At 41.8% G+C, this 14,184-nt stretch overlaps 1 protein-coding gene across 2 annotated transcripts in view; it reads right to left on the reverse strand.

Annotated features, from left to right (window-relative positions):
- Nucleotides 1–155: 155 nt before the first annotated feature.
- Nucleotides 156–14,184, reverse strand: part of SBSPON (somatomedin B and thrombospondin type 1 domain containing) — a 21,493-nt gene continuing 7,464 nt past the window's right edge. For both annotated transcript variants that reach the window (XM_042461545.1, XM_042461544.1), the window contains exons 3-6: nucleotides 8,100–8,294; nucleotides 6,455–6,545; nucleotides 4,128–4,307; nucleotides 156–1,114 (exon numbers count right to left, since the gene is read on the reverse strand). In XM_042461545.1, coding sequence (XP_042317479.1) covers nucleotides 997–1,114; nucleotides 4,128–4,307; nucleotides 6,455–6,545; nucleotides 8,100–8,294 — 584 coding nt within the window. In that variant the 3' untranslated portion in view covers nucleotides 156–996. The remainder of the gene's footprint in view (nucleotides 1,115–4,127; nucleotides 4,308–6,454; nucleotides 6,546–8,099; nucleotides 8,295–14,184) is intronic.

Consider the following 14,184-nt stretch of genomic DNA (forward strand, 5'->3'; position numbering starts at 1 on the left):
AGCCACTCTCAATCCATAAGGTTGCGAGTTCAATACCAGCAAAAGGGCTCAAGCTTAACTCAGGCTTGCATCCTTCCAAGGAAGTTGCTAAAATGAGTACCCAGATTGTTGGGGGCAATTAGCTTACACTTTGTAAACTGCTTAGGGAGTGCTGAAGTGCACTGATAAGCGGTATAGAAATGTACTTGCTATTGCTATAATAACTATTCTTTTTAAATAGTTCTGTGGAAAGCAGTTTGGACATAAAGGATTAGAAGCAGCCTAGCAGATGGAACTTATGAGGAAAGGAAATTCTGATCAGGGCTGAACAAAGTATAGCCATCCAAATGTGGCTAAATTGCTCACCATTGCCTGTGCTGGTTAAGGATTGTAGGAGCTGCACTACAATCACATCCAGAAGGCCGCATTTGGCTTCCTTCCAGTCTACCTGGGTAGTTTCAGATGACTAGGTGCCACATGGAAGCAGTCCTTGCTTCACAGCAGCTCTAGTCATGCAGGGAACTATTCACTCATTATGAAAATATACTATATTATGCAGCAGCCTTCCTACCATTTGTTGAAGTTAAGCAGGCAGGCTTTCCAACAACTTAATATTTGGTTTCTAAGGAAATGGTCATGTTGCAGAGTGAATATGGCTGAAATGTACATATTAATCTTAGGAGTTTTATTTGAGCAGTTTCTCTCATTTTGTGGACAAAGCAAACATTTGCACTTGAGAAATCGCGACCCTGATAAGATAAATTGAAGCATGTGACTTTGGATCATCCATCATCCACCTCAGATCATGCAAAGTCAAATTCCACTGTAATACCAAGTTCTGTCTTCAGAGCTGCATGGTATAATTTGGAGATTGTTACCTCAATGTTCCTCACTGCAGGAAAGGATAGGTGTGATTCCAAAAGTTTGGCTTCTCACTTGCTTATAAGTAATGTCTTTTACACAAGTCCAGTACTTGAGTAGCTTTCTTGTTTCCATCAAAGGTATGTGTTCAAGCTGCTACGTAAAAATAAAGCTATGTACTAGAGGGCATGAGCATTCTTCCACTTGCTGAACTTTCTTCCACGTGCCACGGCAGGATGGATTGCCTACTGCTTGCCAATGAAGAACTTTATTCCTAAAATAGAACAGATATTTATTATGCTAATGGGGTGGTTAGTCCTTCATCGCATCTTAATATCCAATTTAAAAGAACATCCTATATAAAGAACTACTTTACTGCTGATTAACACTTAATTGGTAAAATTATTTGTGGTGATATATCTACCAGTGCAACACCTGCAAAATACTGTCACATGAGCAACTACCATTTGCTATGTTTTCCCAGAGAACAAATAGCTTACAATAAAAAATACAATGGGTTGGATTCAGTTTGACTATTATGCAAAAAGATGGAACTAGCAGAAGCCAGAGTAAGAGGTAAAACAATTCCCATTCACAACAGTTGCAGAACAGTTTTTTGTGGGTTTTTCAGGCTATGAGGCCATGTTCTAGAAGAGTTTATTCCTGACGTTTTGCCAGCAGCTGTGGCTGGCATCTTCAGAGAATACTGGCATGGAAGTGAGTGGGGTATATATACTGTTGGTTGAGAGGAAGCGATTTACATGTTAATTTATGTATTGTTCTGTTACCTCAAGGTATCTGTTTAATTAATGATCCCAATGCTGGCAAAACGGCAGGAATAAACTCTTCTAGAATATGGCCTCATAGCCTGAAAAACTCACAAAAAAAACTATGGATGCAGGCTGTGAAAGCTTTCAATTTCACAGTTACAGAACAAATCATTCCCCCTCATTATAATTAACTTGATTGTTAATTGTTCCACAGGCTTACAAGGAGAAAAGGAAACAACATGCAACTATTGTGCCTTTATTTCTAGTCTAAAAAGTTACCTAAACCAGTAATAATCTCACTTAAACAGTTTATATATTACATATAAACCTGGATTATCATCTATATATATGATACTGCTCTGGGGGAAAAAAAATTTTATAATAAATTTTATTAAAGTATATTCCACAATACAATACATAGTATGTCATACATCATAAACAATTTTCCTAAAGAATTATAACAAATTCCCATATCCCTTCTTTTCATTAACTTTTAAGTTTAAATCTTTCTCATATCTTGAACACACTTCCTTTCCCATTAGTAACTGGAAATCTTTCTACCTCAATACTTTCTTCATCTTCTTGTATTTCTTGTGACTCTTATATTCCATTAAGAACTTTTTATATTAGTTTCCTCCCACACTGTGATACGCTTGCTTTTACACATTGATACATAGAACTAGAGAGAGATCTACTTCTATATTCTGAAATCTTAATATTCTCCCTCCTTTATATCTACTTAATTCATAAATGAAAATAAAACAACCGGAATTTCTCCTTAGGACAGTATTCTTAATATTTGTACTTATTATCCAGCTCCCTCCTTAAATGTGAACCTTCCATCTTACAAGCTCCAAACAATTTCATACTGTCCTATTAAATCATGTTATATTCAAAACATATAGAGTCTCATTCTTAAGTCTGTGAATTCTTAACAATACAGAATATTTATACATCAAATCAGTATGTCACCATTGGAAAGCATGTTTGCTACTTTACCCCATTTTTCCTCCATATAAATCATAGTTTTTTTCCAACCTTCCCTCCATTTAGTATTATCCTCGTTTTTCAGTTTGGATGATAACAGATCTGTTTCCATCATTTCGTATAATTTAACTCGTCATTCATCTATATGTATTTCTTTGTCACTTTTCCAGTATCTAGCGTAAATTAATCTGGCGGCTGCTAACATGTAAAAAATAATTTTCCCATATTTTGTTTCAACATCATCATTCAACATACACAGTAACCATATTTCAGGTCTCAAATTTAACTTAATCCCCAAAATGCTATAAACTTCCTCTTGTATTTGTTTCCAAAACGATTTAGCTTTCTCACAGGACCACCATAGGTGGAAGTAAGTTCCTATCTCTCTCAGACACTTCCAGCACTTCCTCTTGCCCGTTTTATAAATTTTGGCTAATTTTTCTGGCGATAAATGCCACCTATATAAAATCTTGTAGTAATTCTCTTTTACATATTGTGATTGTGAATATTTTAATCTTTTGTTCCATGCTCTCTCCCACTGATCCAATTCAATTGTTCTACCACAGTTCTGTGCCCATTTAATCATGGCTTCTTTTATTACCTCATCCTCAGTATGCCATTCCAATAGCTTATTGTATATTTTAGATACTGTACAGTGGTACCTCGGGATACGAAATACCCAGGTTACGAAATTTCCGGGATATGAAAAAATCCCATTGGAAATCATTGTTCCGGGTTACGAATGTTGTTTCGGGTTACGAAAAAATTTTTTTGGTGCTTTTCGGCGCTTTTTCGCACGAAACGCGGCTTTTCCCCATTAGCGCCTATGGCAATTCGGCTTACGAAGGCTTTTCGGGTTACGAAAGCGGCCGCGGAACGAATTAATTTCGTAACCCGAGGGAGCAGTGTAGTATTTTCTGTTCAGATTTACATATAATCTCCTCCATTTCCGTATTAGAGCTTGAGAAACCATGTAATGTAATAAACAGAACAAATTAAAACACTTTAAAAGGCTACAACAATTCAAACCCTGTATATGCACCTTGGAAGTAAATTAAGCCCCAAATGCTTTAATAAAAAGCCCAAAATAAACCAATGATGCTGCCAATTGGACCACCAAGGAGATGGTGTTCCATAATTGGGACATTATAACCAAGATGGTGCTCTCCCATGTCCTCCTGCAGACATCAGTCGTGAGCACCTATGTATGGTTGCTCTGATTGAGAGACATAAACCGCAATAACGCTGCTTTCAAAAATGTTGCTTCTGAATGAGGGTTGGAAGTGGAGACTACCCCACCCAGCAAAAAAGTATTAGTATTTGTACAAAACAACAGAGGAATACACCTAGGTAGTACTATTGTACTTAGAACATAGAAGGGTGGTCCTGTTCTACAAGTGGTTTTAAGCAATTACATTACATTACATTTTTCTCAGTATTTTTTTCTGTTTTGAACTTTTTCAATATGATGTATAATCTAAAAGCTTTCTCTTATTGCCAGGAGTTCAGATATAAGATTCATTTGCTTACCTATCAGCATCAACACCATCTCCATAACAGCGGTGGCTAACGGTATGCATTGCTGGAGGCTGGCAGGTTACACACACAGTATATCCTTCTCGCAGATACTGCATCCATCGAGCATATGGGCGAGTCTCCATAGAGCAATAAGGCGACAACGATTCAGTTTTAAATTCCACACAGTAGCTCCTTCAGGGAGGAAAAAATTGTTAACAACTTAAATTATCCATTCAGGAAATCTAGGTTGTAATTATAGCGTAACTGTAGTCTGCAATGCAGAAATATTATGCAAATAGGTCATCTATCTGTCAGTTGTAAAAGGAATGAGCCCACATGAAATTTATGTAGTAACTGGATAAGCCAAAGTAAGCTGAATGAAACCCAGTCCTTGTGTTTTAACTGATGCTATATACTGATGGCATTAACAATGCATTCTATTTGTTACAGCGATGTGCCATTTACAGCTAGCAAGCTGACAATGATTTCAGAGGGCTAACAATCTTTTAACACAATGGCTTCTAAGTCATATTACTGACTTAGTTCTGAGTTTGAACCTATGACAAATGAAACTGCCTCTATTACTGTACAATACAGACAGGAAAGCATATTTGAGCAGGGAATAGTGTTGAATAATAAAATAATGATCAGAATCATGTTGGTGACTTTCAGTTGCATAGGTTGGACTTTTTGGTAATTGTGGCGGTCAGAATTCTGCTCTGTTCATGCAACAACCCACCTTGTAAGCAACACAGCCACCTCTCAACACACCCATTTTCATGCTGTTGGAAAGCAGTGGGATCAGCAAGAATACAACCAGCTCTTTTCCTGCAGCTGGATGTGCAGCAAGGGATGTCATCACCAGAATGCTTGCAAGGACTCCTAAAGGCCCCTGCAGATACCTGTCATAGAGTGTCCATAGAATCATAGAGTTGGAAGAGACCGCAAGGGCCATCCAATCCAACCCCCTGCTATACAGGAAATCTTAATCAAAGCATCCCCAACAGATGGCCATCCAGCCTCCACTTAAAGACGTTCAAAGAAGGAGACTCTACCACACTCCAAGGGAGTGTGTTCCCCTGTCGAACAGCCCTTACTGTTAAGAAATTCCTCCTAATGTTGAGGTGGAATCTCTTTTCCTGTAGCTTGCATCTACTGCTCCGGGTCCTAGTCTCTGGAGCAGCAGAAAACAAGCTTGCTCCCTCCTCAATGTGACATCCCTTCAAATATTTAAACAGAGCTATCATATCACCTCTTAACTGTCTCTTCTCCAGGCTGAACATCCCCAGATCCCTAAGTCATTCCTCATCGGGCATGGCTCCCAGACCCTTCACCATTTTAGTCACCCTCCTTTGTACACGCTCCAGTTTCTCAACATCCTTTTTAAATTGTGATGCCCAGAACTGGACACAATATTCCAGATGGGGCCTGACCAGAGCAGAAAAGAGTGGCACTATTACTTACCTTGATCTAGACACTATGCTTCTATTGATGCAGCCTAAAATCGCATTGGCCTTGTTAGCTGCCACATCGCACTGTTGACTCATTTTCAATTTGTGTCGACTTGGACTGCTAGATTCCTTTCACACGTAGTTTCATTCAGCCAGGTGTCCCCCATCCTATATCTGTGCAATTCATTTTTCTGCCCTAAGTTCAGTACCTTACATTTCTCCGTGTTGAAATTCATTTTGTTAGCTTTGGCCCAGCTTTCTAGTCTATTCAGGTCATTTTCAATTTTGATCCTGTCCTCTGGGGTATTAGATACTCCTCACAGTTTGGTGTCATCTACAAATTTGAAGAGTATGCCCCCAATTCTGTCATCCAAGTCATTGATAAAGATGTTGAATAGCACTGGGCCCAGGACAGAGCCCTGTGGGACCCCACTGGTCACTTTTCTCCAGGATGAAAAGGAGCCATTGTTGAGCACCCTTTGGGTTCGGCCAGTTAACCAATTACAAATCCATGTAACATAGCTGGACACCCCTCCGTTATTTCCCATTTTCTGACAATACAGAAATCACAGTGCTTGAGGGGCTGCATTGCTTCCAAGATAAATTTTGGGGGGAGTGGCATAATCTTACGAAATGTTCAGTATAAATTCAATAAAGGGTCTAAAAATAAAGAAGGAAAACAAGGTGGTGGTATATTGTGTTTCACTATATGAAGTTTCAATATATGCCTTCTAGTAATATATGAAACACTTCCCCTTTAGCTAAATAATCCAGCCATATAAGAAAACAAACATATAATATATCCTTATAGATATGCAAGAGAAAATCCCACTGCATTCAATGGGACATATGCCCAAAATAATAAGAAAGAATGGTATCCTTAATTACCTAGACTCTTCTGTTTCTGAAGACCATCTTGGGTTTACAGCTCTCTTTTTTCTCTCTTTATTATATTCAAAACTAGTTATGAATGCAGGAACTAGAGGGGGGAAAGTCATTAAAAACAAGAGTAAAGAAAGCTGATGAAAGAAGCTGGCACTGTTATTTAACAGCAGCCATGTAGACAGCTTGAAAAAGTATCCCTAGAAACTACATTTGGCATCAAATTATTAAAGTAGTAGGATATGCTAGAAAGATATGTAACATCACATGGACTTGTCATGGATTCCAAAGCACTGTTTCCACATTTTACCAAAAGACAGTTAGTAATTGTTATGGCTGACTTTATCAAATAGTTGATGTTTGTTGTTAAGTGCCAGCAAGCAGGTTTTGGCTCATGGTGACCGTATGAATGCGAGATTTCTAAGATTTCTAAGAAACCTGTTATTAAAAGCTCTACTCAGGTCTTGCAAATAGAATATATAAATGTTTCTATATATTCCAATAAATATTTATCTATCTGTAGTTAAATAACTTTTTCTTACAAGGAGTGAGAGCATTGCAGCTGTTACTTATTCAAAGAGCCCTTCAACCCATAAGTGTAAAACCACAAAAAACAGTTTTTTTGCCAGTTTTTATGGAGCAGATATGTAAGCAATTGGTTTAACAACAACAGTTACAGAAGTTCTTTTTAAAAACAACCACAGACTAACTAGTCAATTAAGATTTGTATTCAAGACTTTTAACCACTGTAGGAGTATGCTTCTATGGTGGTGCTGTATCAGAGCAGCAACGGAGGTGGATATAATACTCCAAACTATCTCCAGATGTAGTAAAGGGACATCATGTACAGCTATTGCATACTAGAAAATCTAGCAGAAAAGCACAGGTGCTCTGGTTACAAAAGAGCGTTCTCTAAAAGGCTGGCCCACCGCCAAACCATTTGGGCATAATTCTAAAGCCTAGTGAGAATTGCTTTTGCCAACAAAAGGGGCAGGATCCCACCCCACTCCTTTAGCCCTCTGTGTGTCCTCAAAAATCTGCATCCAGAGAATATTTTCCAGCAGTGAAGAGGACTTCAGGGTTGGGGGAAAGACACATGCCCATTGCACTAGTGGACTTCAATAATGTGATATTAGCTTTAATTCTGTAAATCTGAATACCTATTTCTTAAGCTGCCTCCAAACATACATGGGATGGGACAACACATGCTTTTATCTCCTGGGTTGCGTCTAGCACTACGTTGTTCTTAAGTGTCCACTGGAAGCATGGTTTGAATGTTGTTATCCTACACATTTTTGAAGGGGAACAAGAAAAATAACCTAACCTAAGTCATTTATAAGCACAGAGATCTATTTGTTTTCTGTTTAGAGTCAGCAAGAGCTCTAATATTCCTGAAACATGTCTTATATTGGATTATAGAGAGCCATGGTTCTCCCTTGAAAGACGTTCTGCTCTGTTCTTCCTTTAATCTTGAATAAATGAATGAAGAGAATTAACAGTGCTAAAATGTTTTCTGTGCCTTTTGGAACATATATTATTATTCCTGGAGTTTCACAACTAGTTATTGTAATTGAATGGTTTTTAAAAAAAAACAGTGCTTAGGGATGCTAACTCAGTCAAAAATTCAAAGAGAAATAGTAGGTATGCGTACCATGTTCATTTGCACACTCTTGCCCTTCATAAGTAGTATATTCCAGGCATCCAGCTTTCTCTTCTAATGGAGGACAAGGCTCCCCACCATTTTTGGGTTCCTGCTGTACACTGCGTCTACGCATACGGAATTTCGGTTGACACTGTTCGGCACATCCACTCCAGTGACTCCATTCCCCAACAATGCATGGAACAGCTAGAAAGAAATGCATAAAGATTATCACTTAATCAGAAAAATCTATGTAAATTAATCCTTCTCTTTTTCAGTTAAAATTTAGCAATACTTGCCCACTTGGGTGAATTGTTGCTATTATTCTCCCCACATCATAGGCTCCCACTAGCAAGGAAAAGGGGAAACCATATGGGCAGATCTCACAAAACATTATGAGGACAAGAGGAAGTACAGTAGAGCATTCAAGACTAGGTTGCCATTTTCACAATCCTTGGGCACAATGTAACATTCAACTCTGCCCTTGAAGGAACCTTGCTTTGTAAGGTAGACCTCTTCACCCTCCCTCCTCCCACCTTTCCTCCCAGCCAATCAAAACCGACACCAGTCCTTCCCCTGCTTTGCCAAACTTGGTATGCTCCTCATTTCCAAAGTCCTTCCCTTTGAATCAAATGTTTGCAGTCACACCTAGGAAGAACCAACTTCTCTCCCCAATTCCTCCTCCCCCACTCTCCCAGACAAAGGCGGCACCGTACCTTCCATTTGTGCTGATGGCTGCAAAAATTGGATTCAAAGTTGAAAGACTTTGGAAATGAGGAGTATGCAAAGTTTGTCAAAGTGGGGAAGATACGGTGTTGTTTTTGTGTTGCTGTGGGGGAGGAAGAAGAGAGAAGGTGAATCCTCTGTAGCAAGTGGCTGCTAACATAAGATTGAAAGTAGAAACTCTTTGGAAATGTGGGGGAGGCTATGTGTTGCAAGGTTACTAAGAGAGTTGCGGGTGGTGCTCTTGGTGGGAGAAAACTTTATCATTCATGCTGGGGGGGGGCTAACATATTCATGGTTTTTCCACTTTCATGGGGGTGCTCAGTCCCTAACCCCCACAAATGTGGAGGGACGACTGTAGTTAACCATGGCTGGAATACACTTGTGTAGTTACAGATGGGTAACCAATATAGTTACACATCCTGACTATGTGAAGACATCTAGCCCTATTTCCCTAATCCCCACTTAGCAGGCAGTAGCCATTGCAATTGATGGAGTTTGTTTCCCTGTTGTCAGGAGCAGATCACTGTCATTTCCATCTCCTCCTATGAGTGATCTCGAAGCAGAAGCAGGGTCCATGTTGCAATCCTCTCTGGGGTGTTGGTGGTTACATAAGTCAGTCGCTTTCCAATCGGCAGGGGACAGACCTCCAATCAGTCAAAGTGGCTGCTGCCTAGCAACTGGGGATAGGGAGACTTTTATGGTCCCTATGTATCCCTCAAACTAGAAAATATGTAAGGGAGCATGGAGTTTAAGATTTACACGCGACTTACAGTACTCTGTGAAAACACAGAAAAGGCATATCTCACATTAGATGGACAAAAGTACAGTTATTAAAATAGGAATTATTTATTTTTAGATATGTGTATAAACTGCTTTGCATATCCCTCAGCAATATTCAAGTGGTCTGCAGTGGAAGAGAAGTTTGAGAGATACTGCATTATGAGATTCATACATCTAACTAAAGTAAGAACACTGAATCTATCAGATTTACATAACTCTTAATTCACCATTCAACGATCAAATCAAAATGGGTCTACTCTAGTTTACTCTAGCCATTTGATTTAGCAATTACACAATTGTTGTTCCTCACAGGAATAATATAATACTGCATTTAAAAGTATGTCCTCAGTCCATGGTTATTTTCAAAATCCAGGAAGAACAGAATAGACAAATGCAAACTGCTATTTAAACCATCTTATTAATTTTTTTTATCGATCGCAGCTTGCATGTCCCTTAAGGCCTCACCCACCTCATATTTGAAAGCCTCTCCTCTTTTCTCATTCCAAAAATAATACATATCCATAACTTACAATGTTCCTTTAAAATCCTTTAATGAACATTTTAATCTTTATATTTATCATCGTCATTAGAAGATTATTGCCTCATGCATGATGATGTGTCTTTTCAGTCCACAATCTGGTGAGAAAGTGCAACAATAAACACTCACCCAGAAAGCCAATATGCCTCAAAGTAGCAGCCTGTTGCTAGCACCCTGGCCCACCCAGAAGGGAGACCACCTTGGCTGTCCAGCTGATGGGAGTGGAGGCCTCCAAGGAATAGCTCTCTATGGTCTGGTCAGTGACATTATCCTCATGATCAGTTAATGGTATGATATTTTTTCCATGGAAATCCCATGCTTAACGTGGTTTGAAGCAACATAAAAAATTGTACATGGTCAAATACAACAACAGTTTCTAGATAACTTAATAACAAAGACAAGACGTTAGACTTAACATCTAACAGAAATAAACTGAAATTAAACAACCCACTCATTCTATGGCCTTACAATAACAAAAATGAAGAAAGGAAAAGAAAGCCAGGGATTAAAGTATCAGGAGAATTAATATGTACATTTAATCTAAAGCCAGCATGGTGTAATGGTATGAACACAGGACTATGACTCTGGAGACCAGAATCTGAATCTTCACTTGGCCATGGAAACCCATTGGATGACCCTAGGCAAATCACACTCTCTCAGCTTCAGAGGTACCCTTCTGAAAAACCCATGATAGATTTGTCTTAGGGTCACCATAAACTGAAAGGCACACATCAAAAACAACAATCCAAAGCTAAATGCTAACTTAACCATAAATGCTAAATAAGACCCAATTTCATGTCTCTGAGTATGTTATGGCTCCAAGGGTCTCTTCCTTCTCAAACTCTCCCTCCTCCTACTGCATCTTGCATTCCAAAACTGGGAGGAGGAAAAGTCATGCTGAAAAGAGGTTTCACTGGAACCAAAGTAAATATTTAGTAAATTATCATTGACCATTCTTTTCTAAAATGGAAGTGCTTGAGGGTTCAGGCCAGGGAGTTTATCTGGGTATTACTTGACTTGTGCTGCTCTTACTGGATTTTGCAAAGACACCACAGAATCATACAGCTGGAAGAGGCTTCATGGGCTATTGAGTCAAACATCTGCTCAATGCAGGAACTTCAGCTAAAGCATCCCCAAGAGGCAGCTGTCCAGTCTTTAGGCTAAGATCGAAACATCAGGATGAGAGATTACTCTTTCCTATGAGCTGTCTGCATTCTGTAGTGCACTAAGAAATGGGAGACAGGCAATATCCAGAAAGAAGGAGCTGTCACACATGGAGATTTTTAGAGCTTTTGCAGGCCAGTTCCGACGTGACTGCACTTCCAATGATGTGCATTCACATCATAACATGAATGTGTTTTCAGACGTGATTCCTTTCTATGGGAGCCCCTTCTGTGGGGCTTCCGCAGTGATTCTAAAGTGACTCCTCATTTTGATGAATTCAGAAAAAAAGGGAATTCACAGAATTTGCATTCAAGCTCACTTTGATTTCACTTCAAATTGGTCTGGTGTGGAAAACCACTCTGATGTCGCCCCCCCTTGGCCCCCTGCGTCCTGCTCCGTCATTCCCCTCCTCCTCCTTCACCCCATCTCGCCCCCTCTGCCACCCTGCCACCCATCCCATCATCCTCTGCCTTCTCCTGCATCCCAATCCTGGCCCCAGCTACTCCCAGCGACCTATCCCATCCTCCTCTGCCTTTTCCTGTACCCCAATCCTGGCCCCAGCGATCCCCAGTGACCTATCCCATCATCCGCTGCCTTCTTCTGCATCCCAATCCTGGCCCCAGCAACCTATCCCATCATCCTCCTGCATCTCAATCCTGGTCCCAGCTACTCCCAGCGACCTATCCCATCATCCTCTGCCTTCTCCTGCATTACCATCAGGAAGTTCTTCTTAATGTTTAGGAAGAATCTCTTTTCCTGTAGTTTGAATCCATTGCTCAGGGTCCTATTCTATGAAGCAGCAGAAAACAAGCTTGTTCCATCCTCAATATCATGGGTCGGCAACCTGCGGCCTGCAGGCTGGATCCGGCCCGCGGAGGCTTTTTAGCTGGCCCGCGGCAGCAGCCACCGCCGCCGCCGAATGCGGCTTTTTGCCTCTATGGGCGCCGCCAATTTTTCTCCCAAAATGGTGGCGAAGTCTCGCGCGACCTTCCCTGAGGTCGCGTGAGACTTCGCCGCCATTTTGGGATAAAAAAATGGCAGTGCCCATAGCGGTGAAGTCTCGCGTGACCACAGAAAAGGTAGCGCGAGACTTCACCGCTATGGGCAGCGGGCCTTTAGGAGACCCGCTGCTGCCCCTGGCGTCCCCAAACGGGGCTCCGGAGGCGGCAGCGAGCCTTTAAGAGACCCGCTGCCGCCGCTGGAGTCCCTAAACAGGGCTCCGGAGGCGGCAGCAGGCCTTTAAGAGACCCGCTGTCGTCCCTGGAGTCCTCCAAGAGGCCTCCGGCGGCGGCAGGGGGTCTCTGAGGGGCCTGCTGCCGTCCCTGGAGTCCTCCAAGAGGCCTCCGGCGGCGGCAGGGGGTCTCTTAGAGGCCCGCTGCCGTCCCTGGAGTCCTCCAGTGCTGGCAGCCCCCGCCGGCTTTTTTGCCAGCCTCTGACAGGGCCTGGGGCCCTGTCAGGGGCCGGCAAAGAGGGGGAGGCCTCCAGTGCTGGCAGCCCCCACCGGCTTTTCTGCCGGCCTCTGACGGGGCCTGGGGCCCAGTCAGGGGCCGGCAAAGATGGGGAGGCCTGGCCCCTGGAGGGTGGAAGCTCCGCCCCTGGCACACAGCCCCACCCCTCGAAGGTGGAAGCTCCACCCCCGGCGCACGGCACCAACCCCGGAGGGTGGAAGCTCCACCCCTGGCTTTGGTCCCCCAGTCGCCTGAGGGAAAGCAACCCGGCCCCCGGCTCAAAAAGGTTGCCTACCCCTGCTCAATGTGATACTCCCGCTGGGAGAGATCATCCAGATACACGGGGCGCGGTGTTTTCAGTACGCTGATGACACCCAGATATGTTTCTCTGTGTCGCCGACTGCTGCAGTGTCTAAGGATGGTGTCTCTCCTCTAAATGCCTGCTTAGAGTCAGTAATGGGCTGGATGAGGAAAAACAAACTCAGCTTGAATCCAGAGAAAACAGAAGTACTAGTGATAGGTTCCCCAGGCCTGGGGAAGAAAATTTGTCCACCTGTCCTGAAGGGGGTCACACTTCCCCTGAAAGACTCAATTCACAGTTTGGGAGGGCTTCTGGACTCGTCCCTGCAATTGTCATCCCAAGTTGATGCGACGGTCAGAAGCACTTGTTATCAACTTCGGTTGATACGCCAACTGCGACCCTACCTGGGCCAAAGGGACCTTGAAATGGTGGTACATGCTCTGGTAATCTCTCGTTTGGATTTCTGTAATTTGCTCTACATGGGGCAACCCTTGTACCAAACTCGGAAGCTTCAATTAGTACAAAACATGGCTGCCAGATTGGTCACCGGTCGTTCCAGGTTTGACCACATAACACCAATCTTAAAAGATCTTCACTGGCTGCCTATTCACTTCTGAGCACAATACAAGGTGTTGGTAATTACCTATAAAGCCCTACATGGCTTGGGCCCGAGTTACTTGAAGGACCACATCTCCCTATATAATCCGTCCCGCACTCTTAGAACAACCGGGAAGAACTTGCTCAAAGTCCCTACTTCGAGATATGTTACTACTTCTCAGAGGGCCTTTTCAGTAACGGCCCCCAAGCATTGGAATAGTCTTCCCGAGGAGCTCCGTCTCATTAACTCTCTTGAACTGTTTAAAAAGAGACTTAAAACCTTTCTCTTTACCCAAGCATTCCCCCATGTACACTGAAGTTATGCTCGATCCCCTTTCCTCCCTCTCACTTACATACACCTATGAATTGGATTTTAATTGTATATTGTAATTAATGTAATGTGGTTTTAATTTGATGTTGTTTTAATAATTTTACTATGTACACCACTTTGATCACTGCAGAAAAGCAGTATAGAAATAAATATTATTATTATTATTATTATTATTATTATTATTATTATTATTATTATTATTATTATTATTC

The sequence above is a fragment of the Sceloporus undulatus genome, chromosome 4, assembly GCF_019175285.1.
Source record: "Sceloporus undulatus isolate JIND9_A2432 ecotype Alabama chromosome 4, SceUnd_v1.1, whole genome shotgun sequence".
Taxonomy (NCBI): domain Eukaryota; kingdom Metazoa; phylum Chordata; class Lepidosauria; order Squamata; family Phrynosomatidae; genus Sceloporus; species Sceloporus undulatus.